The following is a 22,753-nucleotide window of genomic DNA, read 5'->3' as shown; positions in this document are numbered from 1 at the left end:
TTTAAAACGTGCAGACCGGTCTGGAATAGGTATCTTGTATAAAGCTTTTTGATACTATTTATACTTTTTGAACTATAACTGTATTAAATTAGCATAAAAGCTCCATAGATTTGAATGGGAAGATTTTACATTCGCCACTACAAACACCACTAACGTTGAAATGTGCAGACTGACTTTGATCATCTTTATACGTTTGGAACTATAACCATTCTACAGTTGCATAAAAGCTCCATAGATTAGCATTTCAGATGTGCAGACTGCCTCAATTTAGATTTCTTTAATAAAGCTTTATGCTACCATTTACCACAGTCACTACTAATACCCCTACTATTGCAGTAACTACCACAAGTACTCCTACTACCATCCCTACTGCCACTGCCACCACTACTACCACTACCATTACTGTAGCCCACTACAAACCCCACTATAATAACGCCACACTTACAAACCACATAGGTCACTATAACTAACACACAGCCTATGAAAACCATATTGCTACCATCACTACTAGTACCATCACTACTACTACCATTAATACTGCTGTCACTACCACTACTACTACCATCACTACTAGTACCATCACTACTACTACCATTATTACTGCTGTCACTACCACTACCATCACTACTAGTACCATTATTACTGCTGTCACTACCACTACTACTACCATCACTACTGCTGTCACTACCACTACTACTACCATCACTACTAGTACCATTATTACTGCTGTCACTACCACTACTACTACCATCACTACTAGTACCATTATTACTGCTGTCACTACCACTACTACTACCATTTCACAACCATAAATACTTCACCACTAGCAAGCACACCACATTTTCTTCAGAAAAGTTCATTTTCAAGTTGTTTTTGTTTTGTTGATGAAACAAAAAAGAAACTGAGTAGAGGAGAGTCCAGCAGCTTGGTATGACGCTTGGTATGTGCGATGATGTCACAGGGGGAAAAACTGTGTTTGTTTACAATAACCTCTTTGTTGTTCTAATTATCCCAAACGGACCTCGCTGTTCCACCAATGAAGGATCCAAGCTTTAAAGGGTGCATACACATGCCTGTGTGTGTGTGTGTGTGTGTGTGTGTGTGTGTGTGTGTGTGTGTGTGTGTGTGTGTGTGTGTGTGTGTGTGTGTGTGTGTGTGTGTGTGTGTGTGTGTGTGTGTGTCTGTGTGTCTGTGTGTCTGTGTGTCTGTGTGTGTGTGTGTGTGTATGTGTGTGTTTGTAGAGTATGTCATTAGAGTGCCTTGTGTGAATGGTGGAATGGCAGTACCATATGTTCCTGACACCCACAGTCTTGTTCAGACTGGGCCACCTGCGGTGTGGTACACAGATATATGAAATAGGATTATTATTAGACACATCACATTCTGTTTTCAACTCATATCTGGGCATTATCCCCCACGCTGACAGGACTGCTCATTACACACAAATCCATACTGTTACTGACTGACAGGGGAACCAACCAGGGGCGCATTCAAAATGGCTGAACATTCTGGAAAGAGATGGAGATGTAAATAAGAGGAACATAACAGCCAGCCGTGATGGATTTGCATACAGTGACTCTCCCACATCACCTCTTCATGGGTCAAACACCCACTCACACAAACAACCAGGCTGTGGTGTTGTGCTCCAGTGGGGACACACACGGCGGGCAGAGATCGTTTTGCGTGGCGTTGACTGGCGGATCAGGTCTTCACGGGTCAGGCTTCCAGAATGTTCTAGTGTGCAGCTGAGCTCAAAGATCAACCACACCAGCATTCGTTTCCCCCGACAACCGAGAGCCGCTGAACTGCACCGACCTAATGAACCTCTGACCGCCACTACACACACACACACACAAACTGACACACACAACATTATGCAAACAGAAACACACTAACACAAACACGCAACATACACAAACAGAAGCACTCACACTCTGAAACACACTCAAACAAACAAACTCCTCAGCTTCGTTACTCTTCCGTCGTTCTTGGGACCTGTACGGACGTCAAACTTCAATTTCAAACTAGAGTGATCTCCCTGCTCTTCCATTCTGTCATTTTGCATTGATGGTAACTGCTCCCAGGCTCTCTCTCTGGCTCTCTCTCTGGCTCTCTCTCTGGCTCTCTCTCTGTCTGTCTGTCTGTCTGTCTGTCTGTCTGTCTGTCTGTCTGTCTGTCTGTCTGTCTGTCTGTGTGGGTGTCTGTCTGTGTGGGTGTATGTGGGCACGTTCGTGTGTCAGTGCTTGTGTTAAGAGTTAATTGCTCTTGGCTTTCTCTGCCATGCAAATTGAATTCAGCGACATCTCTCTATTGCCCCTGCACTCAACACCCTGTTAACCCCTAACTTCCGGTTGGAACGGTGACCTGAAGCCTTGATCATTTCTGACCTTCGGTTAATGAGGAATCCAACACACACACACACACACACACACACACACACACACACACACACACACACACACACACACACACACACACACACACACACACACACACACACACACACGCACGTCAGAGAAGTTTGACTCATTGAGCCGCAGGTTAAGCAGCAATCTGTTGGAGATAAATGGAGAAATACAATGCAATACAGTATGATTTGGTTGTTGTATTGTTTACAGCTGAGGCCAGTCATCATCTATAAAGAATGCTTAGAGACGGGGACCCATTCCCTGATGACACAATCGAACACTACACATCACTACACATCACCACAGACTACACATCACTACAGACTACACAGTACACACATGTGCTTTTGATTAGCTGATAGGTATTCCCTTGCTGTTAATCAGACAGCAATCCATCCAAAAATTATAATGCATGGCTTTACTGTAAATTCACAACATGTTATCCAATGGATGTGCACACACACACACACACACTAAGGACAACACACACAGACAGACACACACACACACACACACACACCACAGCACACACACACACACACACACACACCACAGCACACACACACACCACAGCACACACACACACCACAGCACACACACACACACACACACCTTCCTTGCATTTATATAAGGAGTGAATGTGAGACCCGCGTCTCAGTGTGTTGAATCAGTTGCAGCTACAGTGTTTTTGAAAGGCCTGCGGCTCTTCTTCTGTGGTTCTGTTGTGTTGTAATGTAACTAACTGAGCAGCGAGGCACCCTGCGCTCACACACCATACTCTGAAGAGTCACAGGGACCTCTAGAGGCAAAGCAGGCAGAAAGTTCGTCCCCTCCATTCACTGCAAAGCAATGGAACCTGGCTGGAATGGCATTAATGACAAAGGACCAGTGACGACAACAACAACAACAGTTTGGTTCGATGTCCAAATCTGTACACCGTGTGTGTTCCTCCTCTCCAGTCATCATTAAGATCTGAGAGAAGACAAGAGTGATGGTATCAAACCAGGGAATTGGGTTTGGTGGGGGGGGTGAAAATACTTTTTTAATAGAATGTGTGGCGCAATAGCGGGTTGTGGAGTGTTGTGTGACAGGAGGTTAGCAGTGTGATCTCCACTGATCCAGGGATCTAGGAGGTGATATGGAGCTGTGGGATATTAAATGTCTATCTCTTATCGAGAGAGACACACACAGCCCTGTGTTACCCTGACATTATGCTATAGCCCCCTACGCTACCTGTATAGCTAACACTGTCCGGCTTTATTTAATCAAAATTAGATAACCTCTCCTCATGGAGTGTTTTTAGCATTCTTTTGAATTACACCCCCTATCGGAAAGGAGGGAATAGTTTATTTTCGAAGTTCGTCTCACGTCATTTCTCTCAGCTCAGAGTTTTACTGTGGACTGGTGATTGAACCTGCCGCATATGGACAGACTAGGGCTTGGATTCAATCAGATCACCTGTTAACCGGCGATAGCCGACACCCGCATAGCTGATGTTGTGGCGTGTCAGAGCTGGAACTGCGTTGGAGCTGTCAAATCGGTGAGCAGCTGCTCTTGATCATTGTCATGAAGCCACACCCACCCCACATGTTAGAAGTTCAGAATGAGAAAGTGTAGGCTATATAGAAATAATGACGATCATTTTGAAAATCATTCAACTAAATAATGTGGATTTCTATCAGCTTAATGGAGGTGTAGATCACACCTGACGTTCCAGTGTCTGAACTTGTAAACAAGGCTGTATGGGATTTCCCTTAATGTGACTCCGTGCAGCCAATGGCAATGTCCGCTTTAGGTATAATGTCGTGAGCCGTTTGTGGATCTGACAGTCCTAGTTCCACCTCTGACACCAACAAAACAACAGCTATGTGGATGTCAGCTATAGCAGATCTGATTTGATTGGGCCCTAGTCCTTCAGCCAGATATCCATTGCTGAACAATGCCTCGCTCTCACCTCAATTAAATTCAGTTCAATTCAATACAACTTTATTAATCTACTCATGGGCAACCAACAGAGCAGGCATACACTGTTTCCCCACAAAATGACTGTCGTTTAATGCAGGTGAGGCAGACTCCCATAGAGTTAATGCCAACACAACGGAGTCCATAAAAGCCTGAAAGTGGTGTCTCCGTTTGGGCTGTGGAAGCCAATTGCCGCCAGCGCCATCTAGCCAACCTGTTACAGTGGACTCCACTTTGAAACAATTAAGCCTGTGATGTCTTAGTTCTTTTTGGCTCTGATAAGCCTGTGAGAACAGGGGACACTTTGGCTCTGTGAAGCCTACGTGGAGTTGGTCCATGTTGGCTCTGCAGAGCCTAAAAGCAGGGCTCCACGTTGCCCCTGATCATCATGGTGGCAGCGAACCATCCTTGGGGAGAGGAGAGGTAGTTACAGCCTCATAATGGTCCCCTTTTGTCTCATATTACCTCCTCCACTCTGGGCATTGTCCCCCTTTATCACATGTAATTGAATCACGACGGAGTCAGAGAGCCTCTCCAAAAAACATAGAGCAGAGAGCCACACTAGGAGGAAAGACAGACAGCAGGGGATGTGTCTTTATATATAACAATCAGCAACACTAGTGATTAATAAAAAGGGCCAAGCCAACATGGCACACAATTCCCTTTATAGTGCACAACATTTGACCAGGGCCCATAGGGTAGTAGTGTACTATATAGGGCATACTAAGGTTCCATTTCAGATGCAGCCTCAGTGAAGAGGAAGTGGATTGATTTGGAGGTGATGATTCTGTCCTCTCAGGTTGTAATGAGACAGTTCAAATTGTATGCCTCCGCCTCAACAGGACGATTACAGAGATTAAACAGGACCCGAGGGATTACCTAACTGGGGCGGACAATGGGGACGTGTATCACGTCATTGCAGAAAAGGTCACGAGGAAACAGGCTCAACTGGTCTACCGGGAGGACACGATCTATCGCTCTGGGCAGATTTATCTTGTCTGATCTGTCATGTTTAATCCTCTATCAGGTCTAGTGAAGTGACTAAGGGACCGAGGAGAAACTGTTAAACACAAACCAGTGAGCAGCAGTGAATGGATGAATAAAGTAGATCACAATTGCACTCAATTCCCCTCCGGTTCCTGAAACATGACGGCAGGCGGTAGTGATACGCGGATCCTCTGTTTGTTCACCCGCACCTGCTAATAACCCATCCACAACCACCCGACTGTATGTGATAAAGTGAAACTCTGAGGACCGCACCCGACCCTAACTTGCAAATAGCTTTGATAAACCCAGAATAATGTTATAAATCGATGAATGCTTCAATCTAGTTGGCATCGATAAAGTTATCTTTCATCTCTGCTTCTCTCCTGCAGCAGACGTTTAGGCACCGGGGAGAAAATGCAATATTTGTGGCATTTTTTAAAGCAACATTTACAAATTATATCAGTTTAACCAAATTAAAAGCAGTGAAAATATGCATTCACATAAAATATGGCTGCATATTTTATGTGGTTGAAATACTATCAGATTTTATGATACTGATAAAGATAGCACCTCTACAGGCAGATCCTAACCACGCATTCATTCTCTCAAGATGCTGAAAGAAAGAAATCATATTTCTCCACTCCTGTTTCCAAGTCAAAATGTACATTTAGTTGATCTTTTTACTGCAAGAAATACTTAAATTCTGCAGGAGTTAATATTATATTAGACTATGTGGGAGGTTATAGACCTACAGTCAGTGTCCAGATTTCAGTTATTATTTAACTCATCTGTACAGTAGGCTACAGTTCCTTTGATGTGCCATATTTGAAGTCCCTGTCTTGTGTCTCTCAAATTTGTATAGCGCCTCCCAATAATCACACATAACACTGCTGTCCTCTTTTACCACTTCACTAAATCTTTCCCAAACATTAGTGTTCTGAACATCCTTTCTCTGTATTTTCAACTCTCCATTTTGCAGCTTTTATTGAATTTAACTCCAACATTGTCCTTTTTGCCTCTGTGGGTCGACCTTAACTTTTTATGCCCAAGTTCCCAAAAGCATTTGCCGTTTTGCCGTGCATTTGGCACGCGTACAGTTAGATTACACACTAATGGCAGATAAAAAAAATAAGGAAAGAATAATGAATACACAAGAATGATACATTCCCAGATTTTGTATGTGTTGTTTAATCTTCATTCAACCCACCTGCCAACCACCGCCCTTCATCCACACAATATTTCATGACCGTAAACCCACCCGCCCGCCCCGCAGATATAACCGCGGGGACTGCAGGTTATGAGTCAGCCCACGCATCACAAGCGGGCGCAACCTAACCTTGAACACGCTCTTATAAACACATTTCATAGGATAACACCCTACTCAGCTATGGAAGAAGACGAACACTCTCAGCAGTGTAACTCACTATTCAATAAAGCTAATTGATAGACCACCCATAGAGCATAATAACCATAACATGTACCACCCGTCATATGGTGCACACCGGCCATAAAACACCGAGCTCCTTCCTGTCGCAGCCCGCGGCTGACGAGGCAGTGTGATTGGCTTGTCTGCTTTTATCTGGCTAATGAAGAGAGGAGCGGAGAAGACGAACAATGTCCAGTTAATCTGGGAGACATTTTAAGGGGCTGAAGTTAAGGCACTATTGCATTATAAATCACCTTAATAAAGAAGAGAAAGGAGATGATGGTCCCTCTTGTGTTGAAGAGTGGGGCATCGTTTCACCACGGCTAGTGTGTGTGTGTGTGTGTGTGTGTGTGTGTGTGTGTGTGTGTGTGTGTGTGTGTGTGTGTGTGCAGCATGTATTAGTTTCTGCATATTACTCATATTATTGCATAGAAATGGCTGTAAGTAGTAGATCGTCAGTAGTAGATTATTCAGTACTGCTATATTACTCCTATATTACTCCTATATTACTCCTATATTACAAGTCCTTGGAAACTAGAAACATAATGTTTTAATGCATGTCCCTGGGAGACAGATTGTCTTGAAAGTCCCTTTCAGTTTGAAAGGGACAAATAAAGAAAGTAATTTTCTCTGAAATGGCTCTTGGACGTAGAGCGGGGTAGAGAGATTGCCCTGGGCTCTGGCCCACTTCCTGCTTTCAGAACAAAGCCAGAACAAACACAGCTCATTGAGAGAGTGAGAGCGAGAGCGAGAGAGAATGTTGCATACTAATACAGCCAAAACACCCAGAGTTATTTGGTCATCTGCATTCGTTCCTGACTTTTTAATATAAAAACTCAATTACGAAGGTCTTTACTTTTGTCTTATTTTTCATGGTGGCTGCTGTGGAGTTGAAATAAGAATGTGAGCTTGTGTATAATATATTGATGTCCTGCAATACCATGATAGCCTGAAGCAGATGTTTTATCACCATAAAGAGTGTTGGACAATAAACTATTCTTCTATTCTCCTTTTTCTTCCTCCTCTTCTCTCTCCCTCCCCCTCTTTCTGTATTAATAAAATGGAAATGAGATGTTTCTCAGGTGAGATTAAAATAGTTCAAACCCTGGTGTCCCGACCTCTTGGTTTATAACATATCCACATACACTTAGGAACACCTGCTCTTTCCATGACATAGACTGACCAGGTGAATCCAGGTGTAAAAGCTATTATCCCTTATTGATGTCACTTGTTAAATCCAATCAGTGTAAACGAAGGGGAGGAGACAGGTTAAAAAGGATTTTTAAGCCTTGAGACATTGATTGTGTATGTGTGCTGTTCAGAGGGTGAATGGGCAAGACAACATGGGAGCAACGTTATAGAAAGTTATTCCTAATGTTTGGTATACTCAGTGTATATGACATGTTATTAATAAAGGAAATGGATGAGAGGAGAGGAAGACGCAGGAGAGACAGAAGAGAGAAAGAATGAGAAAAATATAAATATCCAAGTCTAACTGTTCTCCCACTTGCTGTGTAAGGCAGAGAGAGGGAGAAACATTGAGATGTACTAGAATCCCTCTGTGCTCTTTGGCTAACAGAAAATGACATTTCATTAGCCTCTCCAGGTGATGTATAAGCACAGTGGCTCCTCGCTTTCTCACTGTGAGATGACATTAACTTATCAGCTCGGTTTCCTCTATTCTCTCCTCCTCTGCCTTCTCCCTCTCTTTCCCTTCTTCTCACCCCAACTCTTTCTATCCCTTAATTCCTCTCTCCCTCTCTATCCCTCACCCCCTCTCCCTCTGTTTCAGACTGGTGTTTATTAATAGATTTCTGCATGGTTGGAGACGGTTCATTACTGGGAGATTGAGCCGCTGTGTTATCCCAAACCCAGTGATAAACTCTTTTTAATTACACCGTATGAAAAATATTAAAAACTACCGAGCTGTGCCTAATTTTTTCCACCCCCTAGCTAGCCACAAACAACAGCCAGCGCATGCGCTCACATACACACACAGTCATTTTAGGTGACATGCTACCATCCCAAGTGTATTGACAAAAAGTTACACACTATCTCTGTTCTAGAACTCATCATACTCTGCCGAATTTCAAGGATACAAACCCTATCCATTTCTCTTCCCATAGAAAACAGGTAGTGAATTTATTAAGAAGGTGAAGAACAGTGTGGATGAAACACTTTGATCCTGGTATTGACCCAAAGCCACCCCTCTGTCATTCTCTGAATGAAGTGAAGATTGGTTCATTTAGACCTCTCCCACTAACGACCTCATTAGTCCATTTGGTGACTAAGCAATTAACTCCAGATATTGATTAATGTTTGACGTGAATAATGTTTCTCAATGGGATAGTACTGGTTAAATATTAAACCTATGGTAATGAGCAACTGATTGATTACATCAGCAGATTAATTAGCAAAGCACATGTACACGGCTCATTATCTGGTTAACAGACTGGTTCACCTGACAATCTTGTTTTGGACTGGGCTAATAAGATAGGCTAGGAGGCATTCTGGGTGGTACCTTACGACTCGGCATAACACAGCAGATGACTCATGGGCATGGCTTATCTATCTGTTGATAATGGTGAGGCAGTGACATGGATTTAATAACTGCAAGACTTTTATTTATTTTTTACCATGCTCCTATATTTGCCCAATGACTGTCAACTCACATATTCTCATTTCAATGGGCAGCGATGTTGATATAAATATATATATATAAAATTACAGTACAGGCTCAAGAATTTAAATGAAGATTGGGATATTCTTAATCTCTATAACCATTTCCCTTCAGTCTGCAGGTTTTTAATTACAGTGGGCCAATAGTAGAGTATCCTGAAGTAGACTCCGCTCAGAGGAACAAAAAGGGGTATGCATACGACAAAACTGAATAAGCAAAGATTCAATACACCATGCACACATGCACACGCACAGCCCTATTTAGAATGTGTAAGGACCTGGCCCTGCCCTGCACTCCGGCCGCTGATGTATTGATGCGTTTAATCAGTGTGCCATTTCTCCTCCGTAAGGAGTAATCATTTTTCCATTACACTACCTCCGAAGGATGTCCACTTGCATTTATTTGGCCTCTTGGTGTTGTGTTTCTGGGCCACAGCTTTCCTCTGACTAATGTTGTGTTTATTTCTTTGATGGATTAGAGGCCTAGCTTTTCTGTTAGGCCCCTGATGCTAAATGTCACCTTCCTCAATCACTGCCTCCCAAACACCCACCCCATCGTGCTAAATTCCATAAATCACACACACCAGAGCTAACTTTCTGCTCTGAGAATTGTGACATTGGAGGGAAACGAAATGAATTATTATTACAAAAGAAGCGAGACGGGGCAGAGGGAGGTGAAATCAAGCAAAACATAAATATTTTTCCTTGTTTTTTTTATTTATTTTGAATCAGAGTAATAATATAAATGCACTTCCTTTTCAGAAACAGCAACTGGAGTGGGGAAAAGTCAACTTTGACCCTCTCAACATGAAAGAGAGCGACTCTCCGTTTGGATCACAACGCTCCTTGCTGCACAGGATCAACAAAACTTTCCCAGGTCTGTTGTAATGCCATTATACGGATTATATAGGAGGATCAAAAACTTGGCAACAGAACAGTTCTTGACAACCAAACATTTACATAGATATGCTTGATTAAAAGGTTTGTTGTACCATCATTTTATGGTACAAATACATGTTATTTAGAGTTTAAGACAACTTGAATAGGTGCAGTAGAGAATTCACCATATACACTCAATGTGGTCCTCCTAAACCCACTATGTGGCGACACATCCACACCAAAAAAAATAGTTTGCAAAATAAATGCAAAAAACTTAACAGAAATGAAAAGGGAACATCCAGTTTCGTTTGACTTGACGACAGTCTTAATCACAGAAACCTTCCTTGACCCTCGACTTCTTCCTCCGTAATACGCATGCCCTCTTCAGGAGTGTAGTAATGATCAGACTTACCAAAGCCAAAGAGGCTTAAGGGTGGAGAGACAGGGTGGAGCAGGCAGGTATGATGCAGGTCCATGCTACCTTACTGGCGTGGTCTCATTCCATAGAGAGCTGAACACTCTCACTCTGGCCTTGGTGCTGCTGCTGGTCAAATTTCCTAGCTGTTAAAAAGGAATAAAGGAGACAGAATTATACCAATTTAAACAGTGGGATAGATTTAGATATTTGCAGAACAGTTGTGCAAGCTAGAGTTTATTAGTGAATGACACAGAGCTATTTGCTAAACCAGAAATATAGTTGACTCAAGTGATTAACAGATTTGAGGTCAGTTCTTCGTCATATTTACAATATGCATTTGACCACAGACTCTACCATATCCAAAGGTGGACAGTATTTCTGCTACATGTATTTTAAATATGTATTTCAAATACTTCTGAGTATTTTGTATTTTTACTGGGCTGAACTACACTCCAATGTATTTTGTAACAAGATACTTTCAAGAGCTGTAATTTGTATTTTCAAAATATGAAATACTTTTCTATATCATTTTTATAGCGGTTCGCCATTTTGTGGCCTCTTGGCATTGTTATCAGAAGTCTGATGGCACTATGGTGTGATAAGAGTGTCTGCTAAACTAACTAAATATAAATCTGTATGTAATAATGGACAATTGCACTTGCATGCAGAGTATTATTCTAATGAGCTCCGCCTCGAAACAAGGCTTTGTCTAGAAGGGATACAGCTTTGACTTTTCGTAGCAGGTTAGGAAAATTAACATAGCAGGTTAGTAGAATTCGATTAAGCTGTATCCCATCTATACATGACACCGAAACAGGGACAATAATAACACCCAGTGTGCTTTGCAGTTCCTTTTGTTATGATCATTTTCACTAGGGACGGGCAAAAATTACTAAATACCATAAAGATCAATGTATCAAAATAAACGACTAAATGTAAATTAAAATACATGTATTTTGTATTTTAAAAAATTCTAAAATACATTTAAAAGTAGCCGGCCTGAACAGCAACAACATTCTCAGTTACGATTACAGAAACGTTTTACTTCCTACTGTATGACTGTGATATGTTGTTGTTTATCTACCTTAGTTGAATGCACTGACTGTATACAGTGCATTCAGAAAGTATTCAGACTAGAGGTCGACCGATTAATCGAGAATGGCCGAGTAGTTAGGGGCGATTTCAAGTTTTCATAACAATCGGAAATCGGTATTTTTGGACACCGATTTGGCCAATTTTTTAAATTGTATTATTATTTTTTACACCTTTATTTAACGAGGCAAGTCAGTTAAGAACACGTTCTTATTTTCAATGACGGCCTAGGAACGGTGGGTTAACTGCCTTGTTCAGGGGCAGAACGACAGATTTTTACCTTGTCAGCTCGGGGATTCAATCTTGCAACCGTACAGATAACTAGTCCAACGCTCTAACCACCTGATTACATTGCACTCCACGAGGAGCCTGCCTGTTACGCGAATGCAGTAAGAAGCCATGGTAAGTTGCTAGCTAGCATTAAACTTATCTTATATAAAACAATCAATCAATCAATCATAATCACTAGTTAACTACACACTGTTGATGATATTACTAGTTTATCTAGCGTGTCCTGCGTTGCATATAATCGATGCGGTGCGCATTCGCGGAAAAAGGACTGTCGTTGCTCCAATGTGTACCTAACCATAAACATCAATGCCTTTCTTACATCTCTGGAGATACCTGAAAATAGCTGTGCAGCGATGCTCCCCATCCAACCTGACAAAGCTTGAGAGAAACTGCAGAGAAAAAAATGGGAGAAACTCCCCAAATACAGGTGTGCCAAGCTTGTAGCGTCATTCACAAGAAGACTGGAGGCTGTAATCCCTGCCAAAGGTGTTTCAACAAAGTACTGAGTAAAGTGTCTGAATACTTATGTAAATGTAATATTTCAGTTTATTTGTTATACATTTGCTAAAATTGATAAAAAACAATGTTTGTGGTGTCATTACGGGGTATTGTGTCTAGATTGATGAGGGAAAAAAACACGATTTAATCAATTTTAGAATAAAGCTGTAACGTAACAAAATATGAAAAAAGTCAAGGGGAATACTTCCCAAAAGCATTGTATGTGAAAATGAACATACCAAAATGAACTGGCCTTGTTTAGAGGTCATGTCTAGATGGGATACATTTGAGTGTCCGCTAAATTACCTAAATGTATGTTTCAAAATCAGAGATGGGCAATATTTCTGTTTCATGTATTTGAAATATGCATTTCAATTACTTCTGAGCATTCTGAGCATTATCTACACTAAGGTAGATAAACAACAACATGTAAAAGCAAGTAAAATGTTTCTGTTCATGCTGGTTACTTGCAAATGTATTTCTGCATTTTAAAATTCTAAATATTTAAATTGAATACATTTCAAAGTATATTGTTGTTTATTTTGATACATTGCTCTTTATGGTATTTAGTCATTTTTGCCCCTTCCTGATCATATCATAGGTGAGCACAAGGCCTAACATTGATGCATCATTCTGCAACAGAACTGAGACGGACAAACTCACCAAGGGAGTACATCTCCAGCTGCTGACGCAGTCTCACTTTCTGCAGACTGTCGTAGAAGTTGGGTTCGGTCGTGGCTCCAGCGGTAGGCGGCAGAGCGAATATCCTCATGATCTTCCTCTTATTTCTGATGGGGAGAATAGAGAACCACAGTATGAGTCATAATACCGATAAAACCTAGAGGTCAAACAAGGAAATGGTTCCAATCGTTTTTCCACCATTCATTTTCCCCCGTAGGGGATTATAGAAGCACTTAAAATAAGGTCTGTGTTTTGTGTAGGCTTAGCCTGGCGTGATGTTTTGATAACTGTGTAAATCTCTCTATATATTTGCATGTATTTACCCCACAAACATGAAATGTTAATTATCTGCTAATGTGGCTATCATAAAGAACTACAAATGCCATGATGATGTGAACGAGCCTGCTCAATCGAGGCAAAGGTAAGAATCTCTGGATTAATGATCAAATGTTAGCTAAATTTAGTAATGAATAAATTAGCTACAGTTCTTTAAATTGACAATTCTGTGAACTGTCTTCTGCAAGTTTTGGATTGACACAATACCTGTTAGCAAAGGATTTGCAAGGATTTGTAGTCTGCATGATGTTAATTAGCATTTTCGAATTTGAGAGTAGATAGAGCAGGATATATTGACAAAAGGCACCTTATCAGAGAGATTTACATGGTTTATCAAAATGTCACGTGGGTGTAAGCCTACACAAAACACAGCCCTTATTGTAAGTGTTTCAAAAATTCCCTATGGGAAAAATGAATGGTGGAAAAATGATTGGAACCATTTGCCTATTTGACCGCTAGTTTTTATGGGTATTATGACACCTCCAATGTTGGGCTCTATAGGGAAGGAGAGATTGAGACCAAACCGTATGCAATTCATGCATTAGCTTAATGGAAGCTTTTTAAAAGCAAAGCTTGTAAATATATGTTACTAGTAAGGCACACATTTAGTTGTTGATGATGCAAATATGTATCAACAGTCGGGCATTTGTTGGGATCTACAAAATGCAAAGGAACCTCTTACTTTCTAGCGTACATCAGCAGTCCGAAACTAACCAGGATGACGAGCAAATAGACATTGGTGGCCTCGTTCCACGCCTCGTGCACGGAGTAATCCAAAGATTCCTCGTTCTCCATCACCCCATGACCGCCCATTGCGATCAAACAATTGTGAGGCAGCTATTTTTCTAGTTTCATAAATGTCTAAAAATAAGATTCCATGCAACAAGCATTAGCGAACTGCGACTCCTACGATGTAAACAGAAAGGTGACGTAGTTTCCGGAGTCGTTCACAAATCCGCCTGCGCTGGCGAGGAGTGGGACTGCATTGGGTGGGATGAGTCAGAGGCGTGCCTAATGGCAGTGACATAAATACTAGACGATGATTGGATTTTCATCCTCACAAAAGACCTCCCCCGATAACCTTTTTCGAAAAGAGGAAGTAATTGCAGTTTGCTGTTACTTGACATGGCGCCTGGAAGTGTTTGGAGATTAATTCGTCACTGTAACCTTGTAAGTAGTCGACTTGCTCATTGTTCCTTTTTTACATTTGCATCTAGCCACGGCATAAACCACATGCTTTGTCCTTCTAGCTAAAATCACCTGTCTCTGCAATGGAGTTATTTTATTTTGTGTACATGCAGGCGTCCGTTCGGTATGTGGGGTGCGCGTTATGGCAGCAGAAAGCACCTGTTGCCGTGGGGGCCGCGGCGACCAGTAGACAGTTCTCCAGCGATCCTCCCCCGGAGAACATAAGCCGATACCCGATTCCAAACAAGAAAGACCTGCCATTCGACATGGTGGAACTAATGGAGGAGGTGGAGACAAAGGTAGGATACGGAGTATTTTCGCAGTCTCTAACTTCGAATGTTCCTGCTATGAAACAACACTACTGTGGGGGGAAATGGATATCTATATACATGGTAATATCAGTGTGTTCTGCTCTTTGACAGGGAGGATTCCTTCCCAATGTCTTCAAGGTCCTGGCACATCGTCCAGCAGAGTTCCGTGCTTTCTTTTCCTATTACAATGAACTGATGAACAAGGAGACAGGTGTGTGTGAGAGCGACTTCAGAAAGTATTCACACCCATTTCTTCACAAAATGGAAACTGAAATGTCAATAAGTATTCAACCCCTTTGTTATGCCAAGCATAAATAAGTTCCGGAGTAAAGATGTGTTTAACAAGTCACATAAGTTGCATGGACTCACTTGGTTTAACATAATTTTACAGGGATGAATCAAAAATCATCTGTAAGGTCCCTCAGTCGAGCAGTGAATTTCAAACAGTGTGTGTCCGTGTTGATCTGAAATGTTTGTTGCTCTGTCATGTCAGGGGGACTAACGAAGGCTGACAGGGAGCTGATTGTGGTCGCCACCAGTATCCACAACCAGTGTCTCTACTGCGTCGTGTCCCACAGTGCACTGCACCGCATCTACTCTAAGAAACCCACACTGGCTGACCAGGTACATTCTTATCTCGTTTATTTCTCTCCTGATCTGTTCACTGGTGTGCACTGAAACTGTTTTATGCCAGTATCATCTTACATATTGGAGGTGTGTTTGTCAAGCAGTTGATATCATCTGACTGATCAACCACACCAGTATAAAAGGTGTGAACCTTAACTCACCCACTGTCACCGCCGTTCTAAATGTGTTTCTATTTGAACTCTTTCTCCCCCTGGCCCTCATCCCCAGGTGATTGTAAACTTTGAGAACGCAGAGCTGTCCCCTCGGGAGCGGGTCATGCTGGACTTTGCGCTGGCTGTGTGTCGCAGTGACACCATCACCAACCAGCACTTTCTGTCCCTGGAGGAAGTGGGCTTTGACCGTGAGGATGCCTGGGACATCGCTGCCATCGCTGCTTTCTTTGCCATGTCCAACCGGCTGGCCCACCTGACCGACATGAGACCCAACGCAGAGTTCTACAACATGGGACGTATGCCCCGGGACAAGACCAAGTGGGAGGGAGAGGGCAAGTAGTGAGGTGACAAGGGATACAGAAAACATCACAGACTTTAAGTTCCTTCCTATTGATTTTTATGGGTGACCTAACCAGAGAGACTCAACCGAGGCCAGGGGACCTATCTAAGCGTGTGATATCAAATGTGACTGTTTAGTGCCGGTCTGCCACACAATATCTACAATAGAACCTGTTCATGTTACTTTGTGGAGTTCTCTGGGCTCAATTGTTAACTGAGGATTTTGAAATGTTAGAAAGATATGTTAAATTGAGTTTGGAGTGCAAGTATGTGTATATCTCTGTAATATTCACTCTAGGAAAGTTGTTGTTTGGGATGTCATGCAGTAACATAATGGAACACTCACTGCTGTGCAATGACAATCTTTTAGTTTTCTAAATAAAGAATATATATCTTCTGTTTCTCTCTCCCTCTGTGTCAATTAGGTTAAAATAGGACAAACCCTGCTGTCCTGTCCTCTTGGTTCATAACATCTCCATGTACACTGAGTTTACAAAACATAATGAATACCTCTTTCCATGACAGACTGACCAAGTGATTCCAGATGAAAGCTTTGATGTCACTTGTTAAATCCACTTCAATCAGTGTAGATGAAGGGGAGCAGATGGGTTAAAAAAATAAAATTCTGCATTTAGACAATTGAGACATGTACTGTATGGGTGCCATTAAGAGGGTGAAATTTTGTCTTTCCCTTTAATTGCCTTTATTTTTAGAATCTAAAATCTTTAGACAGGACTCTTTTTCCTATTTTCATAACCATTGCAGAATTTAATCATTACCTTTTCTGGCTGTGATGGGTTCATATTTCTGAAGGAGCCATACAACAAATTATGTACATCTCATTTAATTGGACCTAGTAAATAGATAGGCTATATGTTTTGCAATATCATAGGCAGTGTGTTTTATAATACCGGTATACAGTCTTTATCAGCTGATATTTTGCATTGATGTGTATGTATCAAGTTTTATTGTCACGTGCACAAGTACAGTGAAATGCCTTTCTTACTCTTTCCCAACAATGCAGTAATGAATATCAGTAGTACTATAAAAAATAAATACAAATATTTAAGTAGAACAAAAAAAACAAGCTGTCCTGTTTCAGAATTTACAGGCAGTCCATATTTAGGTCAGGGAAGTTGACGCAAAACATTGAAATCAGGTCCATGACAATTTGCCATTATCTAATCTCTAAACTGTCAGTCCTTTTGCAGATATAGCATAAATTACTGCTAAAGATTAAAACATTCTGCCAACACTGTAAATAGACTGGTAGTTTAACATTTTTGACAGTATGGGTAGGCTACAGTAGGCCTATTGCTATGCGATAGGAGCGTGACATCATTGCATATTTATTCTCAGAGACTATGCCAAGGCAGGGCATATCATAAACCCAATAATCTATTGATTAACTAAATGTTTATCAATAGACCTGTCATTCAGGGCAGATGGGGCAGATCTCCACCTGTTTTGAGCCCCACCTGTTTTTTTCTGTTGCCTGTTTTACATGTTATTTTGGCATTAATACGTGTCACATATCAGTTTGCAAACAATGCAAAAAACATTTAGAATTGAGTTAATAAAGCTGCATACAAACATGGTCTCTTTTTTGGGCTCTTGAGTAAGGCAGCTCCAAAATGCAGGTGTTTCAGCCTAGCTCAGTGCTTTCTGTGGTGGTGGGACAGCCACCGCATGGTGACACTATGTCACTGCAAAATCTATGGCGAAAGCTCGAAAATAAAAGCCCCTTGAGTGCTGCCATGGAGTTACATTACAATTGCCCATCCAAGAAGGCTAAAGGCCATTGGCCACAGATAAAATGACGCCAAATCACGTTATATCTACCGTAGCTTTGATCGAACTGATCATGTAGCTAAGAAAGTAATATTACAGTAAGTGTATGTTGTGTGTAGTAAGATGTTAGCAGCACATGTGCGTCACCCTAATAATTTGGTCCCTTTCCCCCTCATAACTTAGCCTACTGTTCTGACTTGGTAGTGCACATGTACTCTATAGCCTGTTTTAGAGAAATGTAATCAAATATTGTAAGAGCTTTCATTGTCGGATTATATGCCCCCATTATTTATCCTACGGTTCTGATTTGGTGTACAGGGAGAATACTGTAAGAACGGCCCATGTTCTGAATTCTGTCACGGTACATTTCAAAAGTGCTGAACAAATATTTATATTGAGTTTGTCCGTCCTAGCTTGCTCATTAATGTCTTAATCGCAATTACGGATTGCCTCTTATCCGCTCGTTGTCCCCTTATGCCATAGTTTGTACATCTCAATTGACAGTAAAAACCACATTTGTTTAAGCAAGTCAGCAATATCAGCTATGGTTTTTTTAAAGGCAGTAAATGAGGCTGAATGGACTGTTTCACTGCCAGACAAGGCTCCACTGATAGCCATGTGTAGCAGGGGTAAGGTGTTGGGACTGCTGTTGGGACTAACAGTTTGTGGGCACCGTTTGTTACCATTATAGTGTAATTAATGTAGTGTTTAGTGTTGTGTAGTGGCTTTGCTGGCATGCATCTACAAAAATTGGGGGAGTTTGCCCAACCAAGATTTACATGCTAAAATCGCCACTGTGAACAACAATTAGTCTTTTGCATGCTAAGGCATAATGCCAATAGTTCCAAATGATAAATTATACAGCAAATAAAGAGAGCTATTGTCACCATAAAAGGTAAATGGAGGCGTTTTCCAGGCGGAGTTTTAGTGCTGTTCACGCGCGCACAGTTTTACGACAGGTCTGATTTATAACAGAAACATGCGTATGTATGGCGTGCGCCAAGTTTATAAATCTCAATATTCTTTAACTTTTTAGAAATGGCATACGTTAAGGTGTAAAATGTATGCAACAGTTAGAAATGAGGCCCCAGCTCTCTATCTCTTGCCTTTCTGATGGGAAGGGGGTAGCTGCATCCCATTATGGTAACCTGAGTATGGGCGAGTGGGTGTGTCAGTAGAGAAGTAGCAGGCGTGTGGAAAGGAGTGGGTGTGTCGACAGCACTCTGCTATAGGTTAACCAGTTTTGATTGAGCGGTGCTGTATGGAAAGAGATGGGTGAAGTCAAATTAGCCCGGTTCATTAGAAATGGTAGTATGTTAATATTTTGTGGTAGCCAGGCTCAGCAAGGAAAGATTCTGCAAATGGAAAAGCTTAATGGGAAGAAGATTAAATGTCCCTGGTGTTTATACTAGATTGAGGGGAGTCATCACTGGGGTCCCGATATCTACGTCCATAGATGATATTAAAGAACATGTGAAGGGAGGAAGAGTGATTGAGGCCAAAAGGTTGATCAGTAGGAAAGAGGGTCAAAGAAGTGAAAGCTTATCAGTGCTGCTGAAGTTTGAGAAGGTTTTGCCTGGAAAAGTGCAGATAGGATTCCTTAGTTTCAATGTCAGAGAATTTGTCCCATCCCCATTGTGGTGTTTGAAATGTCATTGAATGGGACATGTAGCTAACTGTTCAGTGTAAAGGAAAGAAAAAACGTGCCAGTGTGGAGGGGAACATGATTACAGTGAATGTGGGTGCAACGTGAAGGTTAAGTGTTGTCATTTTGTGGGGGAACATAGTGCAGCGTGTTTCAGTATGATACAGATACAGTACTGGGGCTTGAGATGTTATTTCTATATTTTTTGTGGTGTATAGGGATTTATTATTAGTAGAGGTTTATTATTTGATTGTAAAAAAAATTATACTTTGTAAAATTGTATTTTGTTAGTACTGTAGTACAGAATTAGACAGACCATGATTGATTACACACTCCAGCACAGTAGGTGGCGGCATGCACCTTAAACGTTTGTTTGCGGACAGCCCTGAAATCATAGAAGAGTTTGTACTTCTGCTTTTTAACCAGATGATTCTGAGTGTCACATTGCACTGTTAGTTTTACACAAATAATTGTACATTTTCATTTATAAAACTGACGATTGTTTATTTTTGATTACAAGTATTTATGACGCGTTGTATGCTTGTGCTTACTGTGACTATAACTCTGACATTGGCGACTATGTATTGTTGATACTTCCCGCGCCGTTGCTGGACAGTAGTGCTTGTCACGCCGGAGAGAAAGGCACTGTGTCCCGGTGTTGCCGTTCATGCCCTCCCCATTAAGTAGCAACTGTATGTATCAAGATGACATCTAAATGGTTATCAATATCAGTAATTTCTTGTGTAGGCTGCCATCCCACTTGAAATATTTTTTTACACGTTAGCTACCGCCGGCGACAAGACCTAGTCGGAAGCAAGTCGGCTGGCAGGCCGATACAACACCAGCGCACTGGTTACTGGCTTATCGACTCGTCGTGCAACCCAATCAGCCACGCTAAACGTGCTTGAGTGTCAGCAAATCTGCCCAATTAGCTGATTCGCTTTCATATACCCACTCATTTCGACACACCCACTCGCCCATTCTCGGTTTGCCATACCGGTTTCCGATACACAGTAGTATGTAATAAAACCACTAGAGGGAGGTCTACCTCTATAGTTGATCAACAGAACACAAAAAAATCACCGCATTGAAAAGAGACTTCCAGTTCTGGTTCTCTTTTAGTTGAGTGGATGTAAGATTGTCTATTCGCCATGAATAATTTCATTTTTAATGACAGAATATTTTATATTGACCTATCTAATTCACCTGTTAGAAGATCTGAACAATTTCACTAATGAAAGTGTAACAATTGTTGGGGTCCAACTGCTGCATTGTCCCAGGGAAAGGAGAACCAGAGGTGTTGTATGGTGAGGTCTGGCTGCATGGTCCGGTCTGATCAGAAGGTCTATAGAAGAAGCCAGTCTCCTCCCATCAGGCCTGTCAGCCAGTGAGGCATGTCGTGGGAGCAGAGGAAGCCGGACTGCACCGTAAAGCTCGCTGTTTGTGTTTAATCTCATCGCACGTCCGTTAGGTAATATTCCTCCAGCCCAATGACATCAGACAGTACACGTGTGTCTGTACTAGCCCACCTCACAGTCATGAGGACACAGCCCAGCCAAGGGTGTTTACACACCTGCTATCACGGAAAGGACCGGGAGGGAGGAGAGGGGCAATAGGAGGTAGGGAGGGAATGATTTAAAAAAAGAGTTCTATATCTTGAATGGGTCATTGGGATTTTAGCTATACCTTGATAGATTTATTCATTAATTACGGGGACGATTCAAGTCTCTGTGCTTGTCTGTGGTCCAGTACTGTGTGCTCGAGGCCTAGTTTATTTTCAGAGACACTATTTTTAATTTTGTGTCATCTGCACATGCTGCCACATCCAGTTACCTAGGGTGTGGAAAGACCAAAGAGGCTCTAGTGTGTGTATGCGTGTATGTGCGTGATTATTGCATGAGTATGAGTGCCTTCCAGCTCCAATCACCCAAGAGAGTGTTTGTACTGAAAATGTTCTCCACAGGTGGTCCATACATAATACTGTTATTAAAAACTCAATCCTATGTGTCCTATCACTCGAGATCAAATGACTTGACAGGAGGGAAATGTATTATACCAGTTATATAGTACCAAATGAAAAATCCCTCTGGTTCACAGCGCCAAAACTGACCCTCATCTTTCTTTTAAGAGACAAGGCTACTACACACATCTCACTAATACAGATTTATGATGAAATATATGGATCTCTTTAGTATTTCCCATTTGTCCAACTCTCCTATATTTCCTCTTCAATTTAGTTTATTACAAACAGTATCAGACTCATGACCAGAGACATGTAGTGTGTGGATGCTGATGGATGGGGTCAGTCATACCGTAAACAGACACTATCGTCCCTCAGGGCAGAGGTTTGGCCCAGGCCTGCAGTGAAACCCTTCATTTAATGTGTTTCTCCATCCATTGACAGCCAGTATAAAACAATGCAGCCATCATGGCGACACGTGGTTGATTGAGCAATAGCCTTTATCCATGGGGCTGGGGTCAGGGTGAGAGGGGGTTCAGGTTGAGAGGGGCGACAGACAGAGGAACCATGGCGTTAACTGTCCTCATTCGCTTCCTTCTCTCGAGGAAGATAAAACCACTGGGAGATTACACATGTCGACGGGGCCACTGTTTACGAGGCAGAGAGAGGACAGGAAAGAGGAGATCAGACTATCAGCATGCACCGCAGACACAGATCACTTCCCCTCTTCAGTGAGTCTGTCTGCCAGCCACAGTGTGGTACAGTAAGCAACAGCGGCAGATCAGTACTGCCTCCATGGCAGGAGCGACTGAAAATGTTCCCTTGAGAAAGGGTGAGTTTGTGGGTCATGTCATGGTAGATTTGTCGGGATGATTGTGCTGCCTCCTTCTGACCAGGGGTCCATGTAACATCAATTTCAATAGGTCTTACCTGGATAAGACAGATCAATTTAATACAGAAAATGGGAGAAATCTGGAGTTAACTGATCTTTTGAATAGATTTTTGACGTTCTGTTTTATTTTGTTCTAGTTCTGGGATGTTCCCTCTTCCTCTCTGTGTGTG

General features: G+C 41.8%; 2 protein-coding genes and 1 long non-coding RNA gene across 3 annotated transcripts; 2 read left to right on the top strand and 1 right to left on the bottom strand.

The window, feature by feature from the left end:
- The first annotated feature begins 1,939 nt into the window (after positions 1–1,939).
- On the top strand, positions 1,940–13,500 carry LOC120048103. Its single transcript, XR_005476982.1, has 3 exons — positions 1,940–2,070; positions 10,225–10,339; positions 13,242–13,500. It is a non-coding gene; the product is annotated as an uncharacterized LOC120048103 (long non-coding RNA).
- Positions 10,189–14,602, bottom strand: smim19 (small integral membrane protein 19). Its single transcript, XM_038993807.1, has 3 exons — positions 14,340–14,602; positions 13,304–13,428; positions 10,189–10,902 (listed from the first exon to the last, which is right to left on the bottom strand). The coding sequence occupies exons 1-3, from the start codon at positions 14,468–14,470 to the stop codon at positions 10,838–10,840; spliced, it is 321 nt and encodes a 106-aa protein (XP_038849735.1). The 5' UTR covers positions 14,471–14,602; the 3' UTR covers positions 10,189–10,837.
- A 31-nt stretch (positions 14,603–14,633) lies between these two features.
- Positions 14,634–16,694, top strand: si:ch211-175m2.5 (uncharacterized protein LOC568697 homolog). The gene is made up of 5 exons (XM_038993806.1): positions 14,634–14,827; positions 14,959–15,144; positions 15,268–15,367; positions 15,650–15,780; positions 16,012–16,694. The coding sequence occupies exons 1-5, from the start codon at positions 14,783–14,785 to the stop codon at positions 16,294–16,296; spliced, it is 747 nt and encodes a 248-aa protein (XP_038849734.1). The 5' UTR covers positions 14,634–14,782; the 3' UTR covers positions 16,297–16,694.
- Positions 16,695–22,753: the final 6,059 nt, after the last annotated feature.

This window comes from Salvelinus namaycush, chromosome 5 (genome assembly GCF_016432855.1).
Source record: "Salvelinus namaycush isolate Seneca chromosome 5, SaNama_1.0, whole genome shotgun sequence".
Taxonomy (NCBI): Eukaryota; Metazoa; Chordata; class Actinopteri; order Salmoniformes; family Salmonidae; genus Salvelinus; species Salvelinus namaycush.
The sequence above is the reverse complement of the archived record's forward strand: the minus strand, read 5'-3'. Positions and strand labels throughout refer to the sequence as shown.